Here is a 24481-nt window from a genome sequence, read left to right as displayed (position 1 = left end):
GAATATTCCATAAACAAGGAAGCCGCCGCAAAAAAACAAAAACAAAAAAACACACAGAAAAATTGCTCCCCTCCAGACCTCTTGTAGAAGGGCCTTAGATTATGATTGCAGGGTCCGGGACAGTTCATATGAGGAGAGGCAGTCCTTGAGGTATTGCCAGCAGTTTGAATTGGGCTCGGACACTAACTGACAGCCAGTGCAGTTGATCTAGGATTGTCACTATACTGTATGCTCAAACCGTCTTGCCCTTGTGAGCATCTTGGCTGCTGAAGTTTCTGAACCATCTTCAGGGGCAGCCCCATGTATAATGTATTGCAGTAATCTAACCTAGAGGTTACCAGAGTATAGCTGATAGAAGGTAGGCTGTCCCTGTCTAGATAGGGGTACAGCTAGGCCACCACCCACAACTGATGGAATGCGCTTTGTGCCACCAGGGCCAACTGAGCCTCAAGTGACAGCTATGGATCCAGAAATACCACCCAATAATCTTAGCAGGTGCCACAATATTGGTAATGAAACACATTTTGGCTGCACAGATCTTTAAAGAATGCTTGTAATTTATTATGTATTTATAACCTGCTTTTCAGTAACCATCATAAAGTGACTTACAAAATGCAACCAATACAATATAGTTTAAAAACATTTAAAACATCTTCATCATAACATTAAAAGATCTTTGAAAATTAGCTGTCCTAGGGACGCAGCAGCTAAAGATATGATACTTAACAATGGTTGTTCAGTTCTCTATTATTGTGGAATGTTTTAAATGGCATTTTAATTAAGTTGTAAGCTGCTCTGTGCTTCTGTTTGTGAGGAAGGTTGGGAATAGATAAAAAAAGTAAATAAGCATTACTAAAAGCCAGCACATAACCTCAACAAATACCTAAATACACAAAACCAAACCACAGTATCACTTTTGCAGCTCAGTTTATATGAATCATGAAGGCCTTGGAAAACAAATGTGTCTTTCAGGCGCACTTAAAGGGATGTCATGCTGTTAAACATGATGAAAACTTTCATTAAAATACAAAACTAGCTATTAAATTTTTTACTTCATGAAGGTCCAAATGGATATTTAGTAGAACTTCAGTCAATGAATTAAACTGGAAAAGAAAATAAGGTGTTGTTTCCTAAAACTTAACACTAATGTACCTTAACTCTGGTGTAAGCTGGTGTAAGCTCCTCATTATTCTGAAGTAGCAGAATAAGCACCCCTCCTTCTCATTCCATCAGTTGTCTTAAGAGGCTGGTTCCCTACATATCACAGTGGAGCAAATAAACTGCTACCGTGTTTCTCATATTATAAGACACGTCTTATATTAATTTTTTCCTCAAAAAACACACACTATGGCTTATTTTCAAGGGATGTCTTATTTTTTTCCTCCTCCTCCTGCCGCGGCCGGCATTGCTGCTGCACCTATCACTATGTCTTATTTTCGGGGTATGGCTTATATTCCTTGAATGCTTAAAAATCCTGCTATGGCTTATTTTATGGGCATGTCTTAAAATATGAGAAGAGGGTAATTGATAAAAGTTCTCCAGAGGAAGTTTCTTGACATAATGTAATTTCACGTGCAAAACCATGTCATAAAGTGTCAGTTATCTTGTGAAGCAGTGACTTGAACCTAGAGAAGTTTACTCCATCAAAGCCCATCTGGACCCAATCATTTATTTAGTACCATGGGACAAGGAGGGTGATGACATGTAAGAAGAAACAAGGAAGAGAGAGAATGTGAGGGTAAGTGGGGAGGAGATATTTGAAGATGAGGACAGATGAAAAGGAAAGGGGAAGAAGAGTTGTGTAACTAACCCAAGATTTGCTGGGATACGAGTGTTTGGATTTGGCAGATCTTAGTCTTTCCCGGTTGAGCCAGGTAGATTTTTATTTTTTATTTATTAAATTGTTATACTGTATCTTCATCCAAAGATCTCAGGCGGTTCACAGCATAAAATACAAGATAAAAACACAAAATACATAATAAGGACAAGAACAAAACAAACTAATAACCCTCAAACACATTTAAAAGGATAATCAGCCAAAGGCTTTGTTGAAGAGGAACTTTCACCTGGCGCCTAAAGGTGTATAATGAAGGTGCCAGCCAAGCTTCCCTTGGGAGCCACTGCAAAAAAGGCCCGTTCTTATGTTGTGGTAGAGGCACACAAAGATGGGCCCCCAATGGTTATTGCAGGGTCCGGGTCAGTTCATATGGGGAGGGGTGGTCCTTGAGGTATTTTGGTCCTGAGGCATTTAAGGCTTTATAGGTCAAAACCAGCACTTTGAATTCGGCCTGGAAATTAGTTGGCAGCCTGTGCAATCGTGCCAGGATCAGTGTAATGTGCTCATACCATCTTGCCCTGGCAAGTAGCCTGGCCATCTAATTCTTCACCTGCTGAAGTTTCTGAACCATTTTCAGAGACAGCTCTATGTAAAATGAATTGCAGTAATCTAACCTAGAGGTAACCAGCACATAGACAACAGTAGTTAGGCTGATCTCACCCTGGCTTAGTCTGTGGCTCGGGCACAGTGTGGTAGAATGGGGCAAGGAGAAACTTATACCTATTCTAAACTTTTAGCTTGGTCATATTGTGTGACTTTGGGCTCAATGCTCAGAACTGACCCCCACACTTTCCTGCCAGTTCAGGTGACAGTAGCCCACCCCAGAGCCTCCTGAATGGAATTTGGAATAGCAGCAAGTTCTGCCACCATTGATCATGCTAGTGCAAATTACACCACCTTTCTACAGTTAGGAGGAGGAGGATTATATTTATATCCCATCCTTTCATACTGGGACTCAAGGCTGCTTACAAATTAGAACAAGATAGATAAAATTCAAAAAGCTAAAAACATATAAAAATAATCATTAAAAATAATTAAACTCAAGTAGAATGAAAACAATATAAAAACCAAATCTATTAAATTACAAGTGATAAAACCAATAAAAACAGCACAACACTATTAAAGCCCTTTCCTTAAAAAATAAAAAATAAAGTGGAAAAAAGCACTGTTGCTTTGTTAATTCCCCATATCTTTCAGGTACCAGTATTGTCCCTTCACTTGTTACATAGGAGCCCAGAGTTTAAAGTGGTCAGCACACCTTCTAGTTCAAAATTCATTTATTTATCTACACAGTGGTGCTATCCATGTCTGTGATGGTGTACTTTACAGAGTTTTATAACGAAAATACAAGCCACTATCAGTTCCTTGGGGAAAATATAAATGTAGCCCTGGGGAAGATAAAGACAAGAGTGTGTTTCTTAATAATAAGAATCCAGGCAGGGAGGGAGAAGACTGGGGAGGCGCTTCCTCCATTGGAAAAGTTGGACAAAGATCTAACCTACAAGAGCATTGACTTAGAAAAGTGTTGCAGAAGCCTAAGGCATAGAGGGAGTCCAGGGGGAGGATTGTCCCAGTTCTCAATGTCGCTGATGCTGTCCTTGATAAAGCTGACGGACACCTTTATCCCATGAAATGAGAATATTGTATGTAATATGGTATTAGTAAAATTAATTTCAGGAAAACTCAAATTGTATAGGGAAGTTGTAAGATAGTTTAAAGCAGTTTCAGCTTCTTGCATATTGTTTATTTGTAAGGCTCAACACAGTCAGCAAAATGGACCAGATAAAGTGGGGTGACCAGGAATAAACAGTCAGCTTCAGTAGCCTGGAGGCAAGGGAAATGAAAGCCTTGCTTGAAATGGCCCTGAAAACAGATATTATATAATGTCAGAGATGGTTACAGTTTCTAAAAGCCGTGGCATTTGCTACTATTTGGATTTACATCTGAGCTAATTAGAAATCTGATAAGGTGAAGCTATGAAATGAGATCATGTCAGTAGCCTGATCAGTAGTACCCATCTTTAAATATACTGTAGTGCTCTTTGAGCCAGAAGAATAAGGCCTTCTGCCTAAAAGTTGCACCTCAGCTCTTTCACATGATCACACTTCTGATCCAGTTGATTGTCTCATTATTGGATTGATTTGATCTTAAATGTAACACATTGCTTCTCAGTCTAATACTGGTTCATATAATATGATAGGTATGTAATATGACAAATACATAACTTTTATGTATTTTTTAGATTATTCAAAGCACTTCAAAGATTATATACTTCACTATAATGCTGTAAAATCAGTGTCATTCCCATATTGCAGATATGGGACTGAAACTGTGAGAATAGGAACTTGCCTTAGGCCACCTTGGGAATTCAGGCAAGTGAGGTTTGAACTATGGTCTTTCCAGTTCACAGCTTCCATGTCTAATGATGATATTTGCTGACCATCTTGTGGTTAGCATTTATTGAGATTAATTGTATAAATTATAAATTGAAATGAAAAGAATTAAGATTTTAATGAAGCCTTTATCATGACATTTCTCCCTAACCACTCTCATCTATTTAGAGTATAATAGCAGAGACCCAGTATATGTATATTAACAAACTACATTCTTTTTTCAAGTCAAACTGGAAATCAGGGCTATATACCCTGTTTCTCATATTTTAAGACATACCCATAAAATAAGCCATAGCAGGATTTTAAGCATTCAAGGAATATAAGCCATACCCCGAAAATAAGACATAGTGATAGGCGCAGCAGCAATGCCGGCCGCAGCAGGAGGAGGAGGAAAAAAATAAGACATCCCTTGAAAATAAGCCATAGTGTGTTTTTTTGAGGAAAAAATAAATATAAGACGTGTCTTATAATATGAGAAACACGGTATTTGTGTTTCAAATACAACCTGACAGTTAGGTAGAAACAAGAGTTATACTCCTGTATAACTCCCTCTTATGGTAGCTTCAGCAGAGATACCTTGCCAAAAATGGCTTTCAGTATTATTACATCTACTATGAATTTGAGTCCTGGTTTGAGGGCTAATGGGTTCACATCTCTAAAAGCCTTCCCTCCCTCTGCATTTTTCTTTTCTCATAGGTAAATTTCTTCTCCCAGAGCAGCCTTTGAATGTCTGCTTAAGCCAGAAGGCAAAGTATGGAAGTGGCATTTGACTGGTCAAAACAACAAAAAGTTGTTGAAGGGTCACATACTTAAGTACTTTACTGTACTTAAAATGGTAATTTATCAGTAACAAACTGAAGTCACTATGTGAATTGCAAAGTTTTGTTCTTCTTAGAAGCATAATGCACTTAGATTGGCAGATGCCTGTAAACTAGTACATTATTGATTTCATATATTACCACAACATGGTCAAATAATAAGGAGCTGACCGTCCAGTTAACAATATTTTACTGATCAGTTGACAGCCTCTCCAAATCATGCAGGCTACCAGTTAGTTTTATTTCTGTCAAAGCCACATAGGACTTGCTTGCTCTGTTTTTCTTACCTACCTTCAGGTTTAGTCACAGCACTGAGTGAATGGATGATTTCCTATTTCTCTTGGGTTTTTTTCTTCCCTCAGTCTTCTCCTGCCCTCTATACTCTTGATTCCTTTAAGTCTTGGATAATTTTGCATTGCTCGGAGCTTCATTGTATATATTCTCTTGTAGACCAAAGAAGCAGATTGTTGGTGCTTTCAGTAACTACTTGTTACATCTGGTTTGGCGTTGAAATACTTCATATGTTTTTTTTTAATAGCTCCGATGATTACACTGTCTAAAGAAACTTCATTCCCCTCCCCACCTCTGTTCACTTGTGAAACAGATGATGATTTTTATGGGGATGGAAACTAGGACTATGCTGAGATTCAAAGTGTTTATCAGAATATACTGTATACTATTAGTGGGGAGTGCCCAGCACTGCCCAGAAATACAAACAAACAAAAAACAAACAGTCCGCTTTTTAAATAGATAGTGTAATTTGCAAGTTTTGGGACTGTGTTTACACACATGTACACACGCACCAACCTGGCTGTGGAGCACCTGATCTAGTACCTAATTGGTTTTTTGGGTGGGAGAGGGGCAAGCGTGATATTGAGCCAACAAGTCATGGGTTATAATCCTGATTTTTCAATAAACCAGTTTAATCTAAGCAAGCCTGAACCAGGATATTATCTCCATGGATATGGAAATCTACGCTGTTGAAGAGAAATGCTATGAATACTCAAAAGCTCTCTCTATATGCTAATTATTGGCCACGATTCAAAGAACTTGACCCTTGTCAGATGAACTGAAGGGGACTTTTGCCTTCTTTCAGACAATGAACTGCACAGGTTTCATGGCAAAGCATAAATTCAAAACATAGCTTGGATTAGGGGAGGGGAGGTGCCAGCCATTCAAAGGAAATGGTGAAAACTTCCAGTGTTATAGCATACGTGGGAGGCTATGAGACCACATTTTGCTATCTGTCAAAGACAGATATTCCTATGAGTCATGCATTAAAGAACCTAGAGTATCTTGCTTAAACTGTTGATGCGTGTGCAGTTAAGCATTTTTGTATGTACTATTAAAAGGTAATTAAAGAGGCTGCTATCAATGTTCCATGTCGGCAAACATTCATGTGTATAATTAAAACTGACTTCCCATAGTGGATATGTCTCTGTACCATTGCCAAGTTGAGGTTTGTTTGTTTCTAAAAGTCTTGTTATGTTGACTCTCTGTGTGCATGTGAGTAAATAGCAAAATGCTTCTATTTTTGCTTTTTTATTACAATAAATGACATTTTAAAGGTCAATGCTGCTCTTTTAATGTAGGTTATGAGTGCTGGCTGTATGCTTTTCAGAGCAGTAGTGTGAGGAAGCTTGGAGTGGAATGGCAGGACGGCCTCATCCTTATGACAGTAACTCCAGTGATCCAGAGAATTGTGATCGAAAATTGCATAGTAGACCCCGTAAACTTTGTAAGCATTCAAGGTAGGTAGCACATATGCTGTATAGCATCTCAAAACTTTAATCCAAATTGATTCTGAAAAAAACTATTGAAAAGTTTGATGCTCTCAGTAACAAATGATAAACATCAATCTGAGTGAATGTATCCTTTTTTGTATCTTTATTGAGCTTGCTAATCACTTCTCACTTTTGCCAGCTGTAGCCATCTGAGAATGTGTAAAATACAGAGTTCAGTTGACCAATTATTGATTATGTTACCTAAAATGAACCAAAAAACCTACCTGGGTATTTGTTAAATGAAACAAGTACGCCACTAGGTCTAAATTATACACATCTAAGGCAATACATATGGTCAAATGAATAATCTGAATAACCTTTGTCCTGTCAGCAACACTGACTATTTGACATGCTTGTGTAACTACAGAATTTTTTTCTACTATAATTTGACTCTTACTGTGCTGAACAAATAGGTGAAAAGCATTTGATAGCAGAAATTATTGCTTTGCAGCTTGCATTGCCTTAATAAAAATGTTAAGCAAATTAACATTTGGCATCTTTGCATGTAATACCTTTAAATTTAGAAGTTCATATACATTCACTGTACTTCAGAAGGATCCTCTCTGCCTCACTGGGTATTGAAGTATCCATTGCAGAGATGGGAAAAGAGGTCTAGAATGTTACTGACAGTAGGTATCAGTTCAGTGGAAAATCTGTAAATACAGTTTATGGTGCCTTGCTTATATAAACCCTGTAACCATGGTACTTTAGCACTAAAAACATGCTGTTGGGTTAAGGCTGTTAACAGGATGCCTTAGAAGCCACTGTGCTTATATGCTGCCTAGATGGCATTAGTCAGCTGGGTGTATATAGATTGAGCTGTCTGTGAATCATATAAGAATAAAATGGTGAGCAGGCATATTCTAGGAAGTGGCTTTCCAATTTGGAAATTTGCTGTTTCTGGAAAAATCCACTCGGTCCTCAGCCCTGGGTATTTTCCAGAAGTGTTATAAAGCCTGATTTTAGCAGGCTTTCACTGGATGGGGATATGTTGGGTCAGCTGGAATAGCTTGTTTGCTTAATATGCATTGGCACAGCAAAAAATAAAAAAAGATATTACTTACCCTGAGCCTAGGACATCAGGCTTGGTTCAAAAGACTGAACTGCAAGCAGCTACTTTTGTTATGAGTTCTAGAAAGGAAAATTCTGTTGTAACAAATCATGCAAGCAATACAAATGAAAATAAAATTGTATGATATGAATAAAAGTAATTGGTAACTGGCTTTGTTATTAAATTTCTATACCACCTTTCATCCAAGGGTCACAGGGCGGTTTACAATATAAAACACAAAAATGCATAACTTTAGTGTAGTTTGGAGATAATGTTTAGAACAGGGAACATGGGACATTACTGCTGTGGTTTTTTGGGGGTTTTTTTGGAATATTATGGAAAATCTCAGAACAAAATTGTTTTCAAGCATTTTAGGATCTCAGAAAACAAACATTTGTTACCAAAGTTGGATACAGGGACATCAGCAATAGAAAGTACTCTACTGCAAAACTATGGCATGTTCCCCTTCTAGACTCAGGGTGTGATAACAATTGTTTGATTACACCAAAAGTCTTGAAAAAGGCGCACAGATAAGCAGAGTGCAAAAACTGACTATGCCATGGCAGAAGAACATTTGTGGAAGCTGTTTGCTAGAGAATTAAATACTGAATCAATCTTGTATTATTTTTACTACTCACAAACAAAATAATAATCTAACATTTGGGGTCATGTGAGACTTTACAGATGAGCATAATTTATTATGAGGGGCTTTCATCTACTTGCTGGGGTTAGAAAGAGCTAAAGATGCGTTTGCTTCGATAGTTTATTGCATTTTTAAGTTATGAAGAGCTCTGCTGAATCAGACCAAAGGCCCATCCAGTCGAGCATTCTGTTCACAGTGGCCAACCAGATGTCTGTGGAAGCCCACAAGCAAGTCTTGTCCTCTCAAATCAGTGGCGTAGATCTTGGTTTGTAATTGTATAACTGAGAAACATTTAAGTTGTGGAAGAAACACTCTGGTTAGAGCAGTTACAGTGGCTCTTGCTTATTTTGCACTGGCAGTTTCTTAACCTGAGTTTTCTTGACTGTTGCCTTTCTCTCCTATATTTCTAGACGGTGTCTTTTATTAAATATATTTAAATATCCAAGCAAACCAGATGATCCCCAATGAAGCTCTTTGATAGTTTGTGTTGCCTTGAATGACTATAAAATCCGGCATGAAAGATGTGTGACAGAATAAACCTTTTCACTTGTTTTGTTAGTTTATTGAAATCTGACAAGCTGGCAGGACTAGAAATAGCTTCACAGATGGCATTGGGCAATATACCAAGCAGCTCTTCTCTTATGCGTTCCTTATACTGTCCATCAACTATGTTAGCCAATGGCTGTTCAGAGATGAGGAAATGGTAAGCATGAATTCAGCTTACAGGAGGCTGTGAGGTCAGACGTCAGTACTGCACTGTGCACGGCTGAGTCAGTGGCTGTGAGAAAATGAATTGAATTAATATCTAGGGGGTTTGCGTCTCTGAGCACTTAATGGACTGAATAGCTGTAACAGGATTGTTACCCTTGAGGGTGAGAGGGAAAGAGGATGCTAGAAAGTAAGGCAGGCTAATGGTGCAGAGGAGTACTGAGAGGAGGATGGAAATAGCAAATATGCTGAACTTAGCAAGTAATGCCAGAGGATGCTGAGCTGGCTTCCAAATCTACTGCCTGGAAGGGAGCGGATTTCCTTTGTACTTTGGTCTCGATATTTTCCCCATGTTTTTGTGTTTCTTCCTTGTTCTACTCCAAAAGCAGGTGCGTAACCATTAATAATCTGAACAGCATTTAGCAGAAGCTGAAATGGAAAGGAGACTAAATGTCCTTTGTGTAGTCTGATCTCTTTAAATGTCTGATATGACAAAGAACAGATGTGTGTGTGCATGATCTTTTGTCTAAAGGAAAGACTGTAATATAAACAGAAATGTTATTGTTGGGGTGTTAAAATGCATTTATTTAGCTTAATTTAAGAGGAGTTGGAAGTTTGCAGATCCACTCAAATCCAGTTCTTAGAAGGGGCTATTTTTAAGTTTGGTTGACTAGCTTTTTTTAGTGTAAGACAGAATATTCCTTTATTATTGTTTGAAAGATTCATAGACAAAAGTTTTTGTAGGTGTAATATTTATTTGAATGTACTCTATCATTTAATCAGGAAGATAAAAAGATTTGATTAGTAAGTCTCTGAAAGTGTTGCCATTTTTTTTAAAGTACTCTAAAATCGGAGTCCCTACACACTTTTTTTTAAAACAATGAATATTGAACATGCTTCTTAAATCTGTAGTTTTAACATGTTGCTTTACAGCTCCTAGAGTTGTACTGTATATTCTATAAATGCTTATGGCTGATAAAATAGTTGCTTTCATTTTTGTTGTCTTGAATTTTTTTTGTATCTGCATCATTTATTGCATCATTTTATTTTTATTGCATTTTTAGTGCATTATTTTTGTAGTGAAGAGCATCATATGAAGTTGTTTAAAATATGGAGAAATTAATGATTTTATACACAAAATAGCTGATAGAAATTAATGGGTTGTTTTTCTTAAGGCTAGTTTGGATTAGTTCAAATCTAAGACTGTACTATATAGAGGCTTCTTAAAGTTACATGTATGGTATGTGCTCTGTGCACATCAATATGTTTGTGTGAAGTGACTTGCAACAAACAGTTGCTTTATGTAGTTTGCTGTTTGTAGGAAGACAAATAGTGTGGAGTCATCCATTCATGTTGCAAGCTACTACTGTACATGGGAATGGCTGGGTGATTTTGTGTGATAATGTTTTGAGTTTCCAAATGAGGGTTTATGTCCCCTTCAAATTACCAGGTTTGGGCAGTAATCTGTATTCTAGGTGGACATGTGTTAAAGTACTGTGGCTAACTTTTTTTGGCCTGAGGGCCACATTCATTCTTGATCAACATCTGATTACTGCATGCCAATGGTAGATGTGCCCCCGCCCCATACATATATCAACAGACACATAGCCCAAATGATCATTCTGATGACTGGGAAGTGGGTGATTTGCATCTCCAGTAGGAAACTGGGAGCCCCTCCCCCTGGGTTGTGCCTATTCCAATTCCATTTTTTTCTTTTGGCTACTGGTACTAAAATGGGAAAGGGCAGAAAAACTGCTTGGGGACTGAGTCACGCCCCCCTAACGGGGGGGGGGGTTAGCCACCCCTACATTACAGTAAAGGTAAAGGACCCTGGATGGTAAAGTCCAGTCAAAGGCGACTATGGGGTTGTGGTGCTCATCTCACTTTCAGGCCAAGGTAGCCGACATTTGTCCACAGATACCGGTACCACTTCTGGCACAACAGAACACTGTGACAGAAACCAGAGTGCACGGAAATGCCGTTTACCTTCCCACCACAGTGGTACCTAATTATCTAATTGCATTGGTGTGCTTTCGAACTGCTAAGTAGGCAGGAGCTGGGACACAGCAACAGGAGCTCACCCTGTTGTGCGGATTCGATCCGCCAACCTTCTGATCGGCAAACCCAAGAGGCTCAGTGGCTTATATTACATTACATTACAGTGCAAGTTTACAAAGAACTGTGCTAGCTCCTCTAAATAACTTGTAATTTGACTGATATTTAGCAAACAAAGACTAAAATATGTCATATTATTTTTTAAAAGAATATTTTAATTTCTGTTTTTTCATAATACAAGCAAACAGTGGCAAATAAGAATAACCCAAATGGAGGTATACAAAATCTCAAATACAAGTTATTCTGTTGATAATACGGTAGCAGTTTTTTGTCAGTTGAGTAATGAGTTGTCAGTGGTCTTAGAGTTGAGTGTGAGGTGTTCACAAATGATAGGAAGCTGAACCATATATCAGCAAAGTAACTTTTTTTGGTCTTCTGTCATAAGTTTTTATGCTTGTGCAATTTACCAGACATTGCAATGCCAACAGCTAAGAGTTAAGCCAACTCCAGTTTTCCAGTGTCTACCTATTATTAATTTAAGTGTATAAATATATCATTTTTCAATAGCCAAAGGAAGTTGAACTGAAATATTTGATGTGGGGGGAAATAATCAATTAAGTGCACTTACTGAGTTAAAATGTTAACATTCAACATGTTCCAATGTTTTGCCTGAAAATTTATTTTTATTAAAATGTTTTAAAACATTTGTTTTCATTCTGACTCATGGCAGTTGAATAACATACTCAGAGGTTTTTTAGATGTTAAGAAAACAAATGAAGGCACAGAGACCTGTTAATACACTAATCAGCATCAGAAGCACAGTTTTTGGTGACATGAAAGAGAGCCTTTTCCATGGCTGCTCCTATATTGTGGAATTCCAAACTAAGTTTAGAATGGCTCCCTCTCTGTTATCTTTCCCATGGCAGCCTAAGACATTCCTCTTCAGACAGGCCTTTGGAAACTAAGGTGCAGACAGTGCTGATCACTGGGTTCCTGTTAGGGCAAATTGTATCTTAAATGAGAAATCATTGATGGCATCCAGTACTGTGCAAGTGCAGGCGAGCTCATGTTGGGGGAATTCCCTGTGATTTCCTGCCCACTGCTGTGCCCCAAGGCCTGCACCGAGAGAATGGCACTGCACGGGCAAGGGACAAGTGTAGAAAAGTGAGTGAAAGGAGCTTGCCTGGGAGTTGTCTCCATCCAGTTTTACAAAATTGCAAAACCCTGTCCCACATCCCATGATTTCTTGAGGGTCTCTGGTCCACAGGAAAAAGTTTTAAGGAGTAGAAACTATGCAAGGGGGATCTCCCTTATCTCTGCACAGCACTGCATAAGTTTCACCTGAAGTCTCAGAATGGTTCCACCTTTGGCACACGGATAGCCTTCGAAGTGGCAAGTATCTGTTCATCCCCAATACTCTTAGTCCTTGTTGCCACCACTCAGTGCATACAAACTTCTTTCATTTCTACTCTTCCCAATGAAAATAACTTCTTGAAGCACTCAAGAGTAGAGTTGTTGCCTATAATTTTTGGGGTATAAATTTCTGAAACAAATGTTTGCTGTGGTTTTCATCTGGAAACGTGCCATATTCTTTGTAGAGGAAATAAAGAATACTAGCAATATAAAAGCAGGAGTAAAATATGTTTTAAAATTAGTTTAGATTTTCCTCCTCAAAATACACATCTCAGTAGCTTGACAAAGAGATTAGGGATTTTAATTTTATTTTTTTTACTGTGGTTCAGAATAAAATTCCAGTAGCATGATTATTCTCTATTCTAGAGTTTTAGGCTGCCTAAGGAAGTGTATTATTGTGAGTCATCTGCAATACTTCCTGTTGCACCTGTTTACAGTAGATAATTTCCAGGTTTTAATATGCATGAGCTTGGCTTGTTTTTGAAAACAGTCAAAGAGAATAGTATTTTATTCTGTGGGTTGTGTAGACTTGCTCTGGGGCTGGATGGACCTTTAGGGGACAAAACAAAAACTTAAGTCTAAATGTAGATGCAAAATCATGACTTAGACTTTAATGAAATTTTACTTCCTTTAGCTAACGCATGTGTTGTGTCGCGTCACATCACGCCGTGTTTCCTGCTTTCTTATTTCCCATTTTAGAGTTGGAGATCTCTATCTTTCACTAATATTCACTCTTTGTCTTAAGCTGCTTATAGATTTGGAAAATGACTTTCAGAAAAGCAGCTTAGCATGCAGTGAAGGGATGGACAGTAATAATAAATACAGCACAGTGTAGTGGCAGCTTTTTTCTCCATGAGTAACTTTGGGCACACACTTGAATGATCTAGGTAACTGCTCTTTCTCTCCCCTCCCTCATATCTTGCAGAAATTTTGAGAGGTTTTTCCAATATGCATAGGGGGGTGTTTCTCCCTCCTGTCTTTTCAACTGGGCATAGGATGCATTCATCCTGTGGTGGTTTTGTGTGAGCTGTCTGTCATTCTGAGGCCTGCTTCACACTTAATGGAACAAGAGGGTTCTTGTATTGGAGCGGTGAGGATGCCGTCATATGGGCACCATGGTTCCTTTTGTTTCTTCAAGTGTGCAAACATGTAAAACATTCCAGAAATAACCTAGTTGAAATATTGTTGCAACGTGGGAGCTTGTCTTTCCTGTAATATGAAAAGTGTCCCTTTGATGCCATGCATTAGTTATGTTCTGCTGAAGTCAAGAAGGGGTTTTCTCCCACCTAAGATCTTGAGGGTGTGTCTCCCTTTCATTTTTGGCATAAAGGACCATCACAGTTAGAGAGAGGGTTTGTGATGTGTTAGTCATAACATGCAACTAATAAATATATAGGCTTTGCTTCATGCTTGAAATCTGAGATGATAAGAAATTTCTCCCTCATCAGGGTAGCTAATTCCTCTTAGTCTTTTGTTGCGCTATATGGGTTGATTTCTTAGGTCTTTTGGATATGTGGGGTAGTATACCACCTTAGCGGGTAATCTGCTTGTTGTCTAGTTTCTGCCAGCCAGTGTGTGGAGGATCTAGTCTTAGAGGCTGGACTTTTTGACACTGCAGTTCCTCCTTAATAGATGCAGACATAATTCTGTGGAACGCAAATACTTTTTGCTTGTCACATTTAATCTTAGACCTGTTTCATCCATGCAGCAATCCATGTGAGGCAAAGGAAGCTATTTGTGTGAGTGGCTTACATTGAAGTTCAGGCACATTTTAACCACATCATCATCTCCACACACCCCTCTCCCTCCACCCAGTCATTTTTAATTGGGGGTGGAATCCCCCATCATATCAGGCCTCTTCTCTGATCCAGTGCGATGGGACAGAATGTACATGAACTTCACCAACCAGTTTTCAGTCCTCTTCTGCCTGTATAAAGACAAGACCTTGCTCCCAGAGCTACACATGTTTTGAGGCAATATAATGGGACAGTTGAAACAGACAATTAGCCACCTGTTGCTCTCCTGTTGATAACTTGTATATAAAAATCAAGACCGTTTATATTGCTCTTTTATCCTACTTGTGGACTTCTGTAGGCATCTAGTTGACACCATGGGACTGTTGGATTGAAGAGGCCTTTGGTCTGCTCGGCTCTTCTTGTGATATTATTTGGGGGTGGGGGATGATGATAAATCAAGGCAATTATATCTATTTAAAATGACAACAAAAAGCTAATTTAAATAGATTTAAAACAGGTTTCACATTTCTTAAGAGAGAGAAAGAGGGGTGCAAACCTGACCACTAAATTGCATTATATTACAAATAAGATTAGTGTTTCATTCTTACAAGCAGACTTTGCACCAGGACAGTTTCTGTCCTGCTGTTTTGAACAAGCTTTACTACATTTGCCAACAACTCTATTGTTCATCCAATTTAATATGCATTCTATTAGAAAGCAATTCTGCATTAGAAGTAGACTGGATTGGTGGTTTTTAAGTTTGACTGCTCAGATTTTAGAGGAGAGGCTAGGGTCAATCAGTGTGTATGGTGTCAAATCACTGTTAATTTTCTTTAAAGGTAAGACATCATTTCTGCAAAAAGGAAGGAGCTATATTAGCCATGTGAATATGTACAAGTTAGTGGTACCTGCTTTGAAGCTTTCGGAAATGGTCCAAGGCTCTAGGCATGCAAATAAGCAGGGTGAGATTGTTTGATCTGCTGCTGATGTCACAATTGCTTCAAGGGAGAATGGAGCCAAGGGCTGTGGCACAAGGATGTGTCTTGGGAGTCGCATAGACTTCCTTCCCCACTTGCATGTAGAAGAGATTGTGGAATTAGAGTGCAGATGTGGCATTTCTCTGGTTCCCCTTGTAATTAATTTTTCAGCTGACCTTTAAAACTTATTAATTGTACTAATTATAAATATTAGTGTGGCGGTATCCTTTCTGTCAAACTATTTCAAAAAGTTTGAAGTTTTTTTTTAAAAGGAATAATTCAAATAATATTTATCTAAATTTTGTTTTACTTCTGTGTCAGTACCTTAAATTCACATTGTGTTTCAAAGGCATTTTATGTGTTCTTAGTATATTGCACATTGTGAATATACTTTTCAGTGTGCTCCAATGAATGGTCCATAAGATCTTCTATAGACAGGGTATTGCAAGCTGTAATAAAGAGGTGAGCAACATAATGATTCCGCCAGGATGGACTTAAACTTTCCCACAAGCAATGTGCCTCTTCCTAAATTTTTCAGAAATACAACTTGATGTTAGGATGCCACTGAGGTTAGGAAATAATTTCAGCTAATGAAAGATTGGAAATACACCTGTTAATTATTGTTATTCCAATGTATAGACTGCTTTGTAAATCTTAATATGACAACTGTAAACTAAACATAAACATTTGTCTTTCTAGTTCTTCTTCTCGTGTTGCTAAAGGAGATTGTAGCAAAATGAGTCTCCATGGTGCTAGTGGTGGGCATGAAAGGTCACGAGACCGACGCAGATCAAGTGATAGATCACGTGACTCCTCCCATGAAAGGCTCGAGTCTCAGCTTACCCCGTGTATCAGAAATGTGACTTCACCAACAAGACAGCATCAAGGAGGTATGTAAGGAGAGAACTGCACCTAAAGTCTTTTTTTAAGTGTACTTTTTAGTAACAATAGAAATCTTGACATTGCCATATGTATGAGTGGATCCTTAAATTTCCTGAAGACATATGTGTTGGTCTTCTTAACTGAGGTTAAATCTAGGGTTATTTCACACATGTGATGCAAATGTAAAAACTGCATTGGCCGGTATGTTCATTGGCATTACAGATGTCCATCCTCCACTTTATTTCCACACCAGTTGTTAGCTGTGAACATAAATAGTGCAACAGAGGCCCAGAGGCTATTTATTTAAGCTTCATATATGAAAAATATCCTCACTAATTTGTTCTGTGTTCATATGCAACACTTGGATCAAAAGTATGTGAAATCCCAACCCCAAATAGGTTATATTGTCATTGCCTTCATTGAATCATATGATAATGGAAAGCACTAAAACAATTAAATAGATTTAGTAACAGTTGTTTCATATTGTGAACTGCCCTGAGACCTGTGGGTGTAGGTTGTTATACAAATAATAATAATAATAATAATAATAATAATAATAATAATAATAGGAATAATTATCAGGAGATAATAATCAACTATTGTAGAGTCGGAAGCGATCCTCAGGATCATCTAGTCCAACTTCTGCAATGCAGGAATCTCAACCAAAGTATCCATGACAGATGGTCATCCAACTTTTGCTTTAAAACCTCCAATGAAGGAGAGTCCACCACCTTCCGAGGGAGTCAGTTCCACTGTTGAACACTTCTTACTGTCAGAAGTTTTTTCTGATGTTTAATTGGAATATCCTTTCTTGTAACTTGAAGCGATTGGTTTGAGTCCTACCCTTCAGAGCGAGAGAAAACAAGCATGTTCCCTCTTCCATGTGACAGCCCTTAAGATACTTGAAGATGGCTATCCTACCTCCTCAGTCTCCCCTTATTCAGGCTAAACATACCCACCTCAAGTACTGCACACCCTTTTCACTTTTTAAGTGAACATACAGTCATACCTCGGTTTAAGTACGCTTCGGTTTGAGTACTTTCAGTTTAAGTACTCTGTGGACCCGTCTGGAACGGATTAATCCACTTTCCATTACTTTCAACGGGAAAGTTCCCTTCAGGTTAAGTACGCTTCAGGTTAAGTACGGACTTCCAGAACCAATTACACTCATACTTCGGGTTAAGTACACTTCAGGTTGAGTACTCCGTGGACCCGTCTGGAACGGATTAATCCACTTTTCATTACTTTCAATGGGAAAGTTTGCTTCAGGTTAAGTACGCTTCAGGTTAAGTACAGACTTCCGGAACCAATTGTGTATTTAAACCGAGGTACTACTGTACTTTTGATTTGCACTTTTGTAAAATGAGATGATCTTATTTGCCTCTCACAGTGAACCAGGGCTTCTGGCCTGTTGTGGTTTACCATGAGCAAGCAGCATGCTGGTGTGCACAGCCCAGTCTCTTCTCACTTCTTTCCTTCCCTGGCACAAAAAGAAATGAACCAGGAAACTTGTCACAGTGTCTGAACCTGAGATATTAGCTTGTTCCCTACCAAGCTAGGATTCATAAGCCAGCAGCAAACCATAGTTGATTATCCCAAGTCTTGAATGTAAGATGTGACTATTCCTTCTTCCCCCGCATGTATAGGTTTGCACATTGATACCTAGGACTAGAGATAACCGAACCTTGTTTGAGAAAAAGTTGTATGTGTGAAATACCTCTCCATTCATACAACTTGTCCCCTCCCCAAGTGTTCTGTCCCAGCCGTCTGTGGGAAGGGAAACAGATGACCCACTTCCACTCTTAACCTCAGGAATTCCTATACTGTTGCAGCGATGATATGATGACTGTTGATCTTCACTTCCTATGTCCATGGGCAAGTGCACAGAGAACCCTTCCACTGCTGCTCAGAACAATGAGATTCCGTTCTGTGCAGCTGTCACCCATGTAATGATAAGCAGAGCGAAGGTTAGGAGACTTTGCCCCTTTGTCGTCCTTCACACCACAAGGCCACACCCTGCTGCCACTGTACCTAAGGTCTAAGATCCACGTGGTTTAATCAGTGCAGTGGCAGCTCTGCTTGTTGGGTCACAATGATAGCTGCCCCCTGTGAGAATGTACATTCTGATAGTGTATAATATTTGGACACTGCAACACCATTTACAATATTTTAAATATTTTTTTGTTGCAGAACGTGAGAAAGATCATAGCTCATCTCGTCCAAGCAGCCCTCGACTTCAGAAAACCTCTCCAAATGGTTCCAGTAGTAGTATTGGGAACAGTAGAAACAGCAGCCAGTCAAGTTCAGACGGAAATTGCAAGAATGCTGGTGAAATGGTTTTTGTATACGAGAATGCAAAAGAGGGAGCTCGGAACATAAGGACTTCTGAGAGAGTAACGCTCATAGTGGACAACACTCGATTTGTTGTAGATCCTTCTGTTTTTACCGCACAGCCAAATACAATGTTGGGCAGGTTAGCATTTCTTTTTACTGCATACACATATACTGTACTCCCTGAGTTTGAGGCTCAGAACAAATGTTTGGCTTGTTCAATATTTTTATTTGTTTAAACATTTTTATTTATTTAAACAAGGATGTACACTTTGGTAACAAAAGAACAGGAAAAAACAACAGAATGAATGAAAACTAAAATTAAAAATACACAAAGTACAGATTTGGGTTGTTTCATTTACATTCCCCAGAAAAAAACAGTTATTATTTTGATATTGGAGGGCAGTAACTTTTTTTTAAGTTTTATTTCTAAATATCAAGATACTGTCTTTGAGGTCTTATGATAGTCTTAAAGCTAAAAGATGATTAAGAATTCCAAATTGTAGCATATATCATAGGAATCATTTAAATATTTTTATCATGAAATAAATTGTTCAATTTATTGTTCAATAAATTGTTTTATGAAATTGTTCAATTTTCTATACTTCAGTTTTACAGCTGTCTTTATTAAATATTTTTGTGCAACATTTCAGGTGAAATTAGCCTCTTTTAGAGTTGGTACCTTTTCTCTCATGAAATGCAATTTAGCTATTGGATATTTTTATCCTTGGGTAAACCTGTCCATGGTGCATTTCAGTTGAAGAGGAATATATCTTATATGACTTTCTCTGCAGTAGTTAATTACCTCCTAATGAATTTCCTCATGGGAGATGACCCGTGGCGGTATTGTTCTGCACCAGATTCATTTTTAGATAGTGTATAATATTAGGGACATATCGAGGTCTGCTCTTCTAGAGACCAGTAAGGTAACTTCTAATGGCTGTGCTGAATAGAGTTGGCTCTTATCAAATTCAGCAAAGGAGGTAATAAACCTTTTATGGATTGATCATTGTCCATTTTAAGCTGACATTTTACTTGAAAGCATGCATTCATCCCTGCTACTTATGGATTAAAAGGCATGTTGTAGATTAAAATGGCAAGACTATGCAGAAGAGTGAACTAAACCCATATTGCCATATTTTTCCATTTATAAGACGGTGGTTTTTGCTATCTTGGGTGTCTTATACACGGATAGTGAATGCAGAGGGGGGACGTGCAATTAATGGCAGCAGCAAGCAGGAGATTGGCAGTGGTGATTGGGTGGGTGATTGGTGGCTGTGGCAAGGCCTGGCGATTGGCTCTGGCTGCGGCAAGTGGATGGGTGGGATGTTGGTGGGCAGACAATTGGCTGCGGTGAGGTGTGCAATTGGCAGTGGTGGGCAGGTGGGTGAGCGATTGGCGGAAATGACCTCCCCCAACCCCCTAAAAAGCTAAACAACTTAATTTCTTAATTTGGGGGTTTAAAAAATAGGGGCCGTCTTATACATGGGGGCGGCATCTACATGGAAAAATACAACAATTAATATGGGTTAGTTCACTCTCCTGAATAGTCTCTATTTTATTTGAAGTAACAAGTCACACAAATACCTGTACTATCTTAGGGAAGATGCAAGAGTTACTGTTTTCTGTAGCTCTTAATTTGCTACTAGTCTTTCTGCAGTTTTACCTTGCTAATTTGAACACTAATGAACGTTGTACATCTGAAATGACTTCTAAGCAAACCTTTTATATATATATATATCTAGGATGTTTGGATCAGGAAGAGAACATAATTTCACACGGCCCAATGAGAAAGGAGAGTATGAAGTGGCCGAGGGAATTGGCTCTACTGTGTTCCGTGCTATTCTGGTGAGATTACGTTATTTGCTGCTCTTTTCACATTCATATGTTTATGTACAAGAGGTACAGATTTTTAAAATGGTTTTGTAGACTTGAAAAATAACATCTAAACATTCATCCTATTATATCCAGGACCTGTGCGGGTTGTGATTGAGGGTGACTAAGGATTCCTGCAGGGCACTGCTATTCCATTGTGCATGGCATCTCTCTCTTTCATTCTCACATATATTGAATGACATTGTTTGAAAGAATAAATGTAATATGGAAATACTTTACAATGCAGTTTTGTTTCCAGCTGTGTAATCAAAAGGCTTCAACTGAAATTGAGGGATATAAAAGGTGGTATCTATTTTTAGATATTTTATTGCCTCCAATGATAAAGAAGTTCTACATAAAAGCTTATTATTATGGACCTTTTGTATCACAGTATGGCAGTTGAGATAACTTATTTCAGCAAAGTACTGTGGGAACTGTTCTAGTGGCAGACATTAATTTCTGCAGTGTTTGACTCTAGACCATTTTCATCTCTGCTCTGCTGGATGAAATGCAATTGCCTCTGGTCTATTTTTTTGGGAATCCTGCAATGTGTTTAGATTTTTACTCTGATAACTATACGTTGGAATCAATATGAGTAGAATTCATGACAAGAGGAAGCTAAAATCTTTGGCCAATGTTGTAGGACAGGCAGGTGTCCCCTAAGATGCACATTCCATAATAATGCAGGCCTTTTGGGTTGTACCCTGAAGCTAATTGGCATCCAGTACAGTCATTGTAGCTCCAGCCTTCTATGTAGAAGGTATGCTGCAACTTTCTGCATTAGCTCTATTTTCTGCTCTGTTACCATGTAAAGGCATAATAGTAAGCTACTTTTGTCTTAAGATGGCAGAACAGAATTTTTGGAGAAGTGAAAAACTTTTCAGTAAGGAATTAGATGCTCCTTTCCAGTGTTTCATGGTAATATAATTTCCCTTTTTCTTTTTCTAAGGATTACTACAAGACTGGGGTGATCCGTTGTCCAGATGGAATATCTATTCCTGAACTTAGAGAAGCTTGTGACTATCTCTGTATTTCTTTTGATTATAGCACTATCAAATGTAGAGACCTCAGTAAGTACACAGTTGAAACTGGATTTATATGTATGTGTTTTCAAGATACCTTGTTCTAACTGCAAAATAATTTCCTGGAATAATATTTATGCAGCAATACAGCCATCTCCTTTAAAATAACCCCTCATTTCCAGATGGCTCTCCATATGTATCATGGCATTATTTTCTTCTAGACAATTCCTTAACATCATGGAAATACAGTGGGGAAATGAATCTTTAAAGTTTAAACCAACATAGCCTGTTATCTGAAGCATTCCTAAACAAATTCTTTCCCTACCAAAAAACCCATATTGTTCAGTTTCCCTAGTTAGGGGAACGACAGTAGAAGCTTCCCCCTTTTTTTGGTCTTGAAAAACTGTACTGACTAAAGTGTCTTTCTTAAATAAGTGTTCAATAATATTGATTTGGTGCTCTTGATTTCAGGTGCTCTTATGCATGAATTATCAAATGACGGCGCTCGGAAACAGTTTGAATTTTACCTTGAAGAAATGATACTGCCACTGATGGTAGCCAGTGCTCAAAGTGGAGAAAGAGAATGCCACATTGTTGTGCTCACTGACGATGATGTGGTTGATTGGGATGAAGAATACCCTCCACAGATGGGGGAGGAATACTCACAAAGTAAGTCACTGAGGTTTTTTGAAAATAAATTTGGCTCTGGGGTATTTGTCCAATAATACAAGCACATATCCTCATATAATTTTCATTAAACAAACAATACAAACATCACTAGAAAACATGTGATGGTGATCTCTAAGAAAAAATATCTTTAACAAAATAGGTAGTGGTGTTTATGAATTACAGTAGGCGCACATTGCAATACAGTTAAGGTTCTTGTTCAGTGTGGGGATTTTATTTATCTATACAGAACGTACTTAATTGACTGCATAGGCCTAGTGGATTAGAAAAGTTTTCAGCGGGTGTCTAAAAGTTGCCACTATAGGTGCCGATTGGCAAGAGTATTTCACAATAAAGGTAAAGGTAAAAGGTAAAGGACCTCTGGACAGTTAAGTCCAGTCAAAGGCGACTATGGGGTTGCGGTGCTCATCTTGCTTTCAGGCCAAGGGAGCCGGCGTTTGTCCACAGACAGCTTTCTGGGTCATGTGGCCAGCATGACTAAACCGTTTCTGGCACAATGGAACACCGTGACGGAAACCAGAGCACACGGAAACGCTGTTTACCTTCCTGCCTCAGCAGTACCTATTTTTCTTCTTGCACTGCGTGCTTTTGAACTGCTAGATTGGCAGGAGCTACGACAGAGCAGCGGGAGCTCACCCCATCGTGGGGATTTGAACCGCTGACCTTCTGATTGGCAAGCCCAAGAGGCTCAGTGGTTTAGATGACACTAAAAGCTCTGTCTTGTTATGAAGTGAACCTTGTCAACTTGGGGAATGACCAGTGCCATTCCTGCAGATGATCTTGGTGATTGAGCTTGCATATAAGGGTTCAGCTGATCCCTGAGGTATCCAGGACCTAAGTTGTTCAGGGCTTTGTAAATTAATGCAAGGATCTCGAACCTGGCTTGATAGTAGGAGTGAGCAAGGAGCAAAATGACAGCATTCAAGTCGTGTGTACCAGCATAGAACTTGTGGAAAGCCTAATTTTGCTTAACCACGATTACTGACCTATTGTTATTTCCAAATGCAGCCTTAATGTAAATCCCATCAGCAAAGTGTGAACTACATCACAGCAAATTTTGGTTAGTCCAGTTAAATTAGAAGTGAAGAAGGGAGCATTCACAAAATTTTGAAGTGGGGGTGGTGCTAAGAACCCATTCCAATTTCTATTAATTATCTCACATTGGATTAAAATCTTTTGCTATGCCAGTTAGCAAAAAGCACTCGCTGGCCCATCACGTTGTACATGCTTTTAAGAAAAACAAATCTGGGAAAAGAGTACATGCACTTTTTAAATAATCGAAAAGCTTTCAAGAAGGAGGCCCCAGGCACATCGACTGCTTTTTAAACCTTTGCATGATGAGTCTGAAGCCTGAAGGGAGTTTTAAAGAGTTTCAGTGAATGTTCTTACAGCTGCTGCTCACAAGAGGGTTTCTGTCTTACCAGGGTACCTCCTCACACAGAGTTTCAGTAGAACACATTTAAAAACCTCTTTAGAGCTTCATGTTAATTGCCCAAAGGTGTAAAGAGTAGCCCAAGTACCTGGAGACACTGGGAACAGGGCTTGCCTGCAGTTTTACAATGCTTGACCTCTGTTATTTGTGTGGCAAAGTGGGTACAAAGGATCATCTTCCAATTAAAGTTGCAAACATTGTAACACTGGAGGAGAATGCATTCATTGCTTTATCCACCGTTGCTGCTGAACCAGAAGCAAACACTGTATAACATTTTATTCATCGGTGCATTGTGTTCCCTCCCCCCAGTTATTTATAGTACAAAGTTGTATCGATTCTTCAAGTACATTGAAAACAGAGATGTGGCCAAGTCAGTCCTGAAGGAAAGAGGCCTTAAGAAGATTCGATTAGGTATAGAAGGTAAGAGGTCTTACATCATCAACAGATCAGTGTGTGTGTGCACTTCTGCATTTACACAAATGGAATAAGACAGGGTAGCACTGGAAGGCAGATAACTAAACTGAGAGAGAGAGAGAGGAAAAGAGAGAGAAGCCTTGAACAAGAATGTAGTTGATCATTCTGAATGTATGGACCATTTCATGATTCATGTGTACATGAGTAAATCTTCCTTCGTAAGTACCAGTGAAAGCCTAACTTGATAAATAAGCATAGCTTGAAATGTTAGTGTTTTACCTCTTGTGGTCTGTTAGCTTGTAATAATAATAATAATAGGGAGCTTTTAATGTTTGATGGATTTCTGTACTTTAATATTTTGTTGGAAGCTGCCCAGAGTGGCTGGGGGAACCCGGCCAGATGGGCGGGGAATAAATAATTCAT

The 24481-nt window shown here is 38.7% G+C and overlaps 1 protein-coding gene across 4 annotated transcripts in view; it reads left to right on the top strand.

Annotated features, from left to right (window-relative positions):
• Window positions 1–24481, top strand: part of BTBD10 (BTB domain containing 10) — a 29760-nt gene that overhangs the window by 3442 nt on the left and 1837 nt on the right. Inside the window, exons 2-8 of one of the 4 annotated variants that reach the window (XM_088667586.1) lie at window positions 6670–6799; window positions 16115–16305; window positions 18488–18770; window positions 20374–20476; window positions 21453–21573; window positions 21997–22194; window positions 23954–24064. In XM_088667586.1, the coding sequence (XP_088523712.1) occupies window positions 6699–6799; window positions 16115–16305; window positions 18488–18770; window positions 20374–20476; window positions 21453–21573; window positions 21997–22194; window positions 23954–24064 (1108 nt within the window). In that variant the 5' untranslated portion in view covers window positions 6670–6698. Of the gene's footprint in view, window positions 1–6640; window positions 6800–9266; window positions 9624–16114; window positions 16306–18487; window positions 18771–20373; window positions 20477–21452; window positions 21574–21996; window positions 22195–23953; window positions 24065–24481 lie in introns of those variants that run through there. The other 3 variants (XM_088667585.1, XM_088667581.1, XM_088667590.1) reach the window with 3 other exon arrangements.

Source organism: Zootoca vivipara, chromosome 1, assembly GCF_965207765.1.
Source record: "Zootoca vivipara chromosome 1, rZooViv2.hap1.1, whole genome shotgun sequence".
Lineage (NCBI taxonomy): Eukaryota > Metazoa > Chordata > Lepidosauria > Squamata > Lacertidae > Zootoca > Zootoca vivipara.
This window is presented reverse-complemented; position numbering and strand designations above follow the sequence as displayed.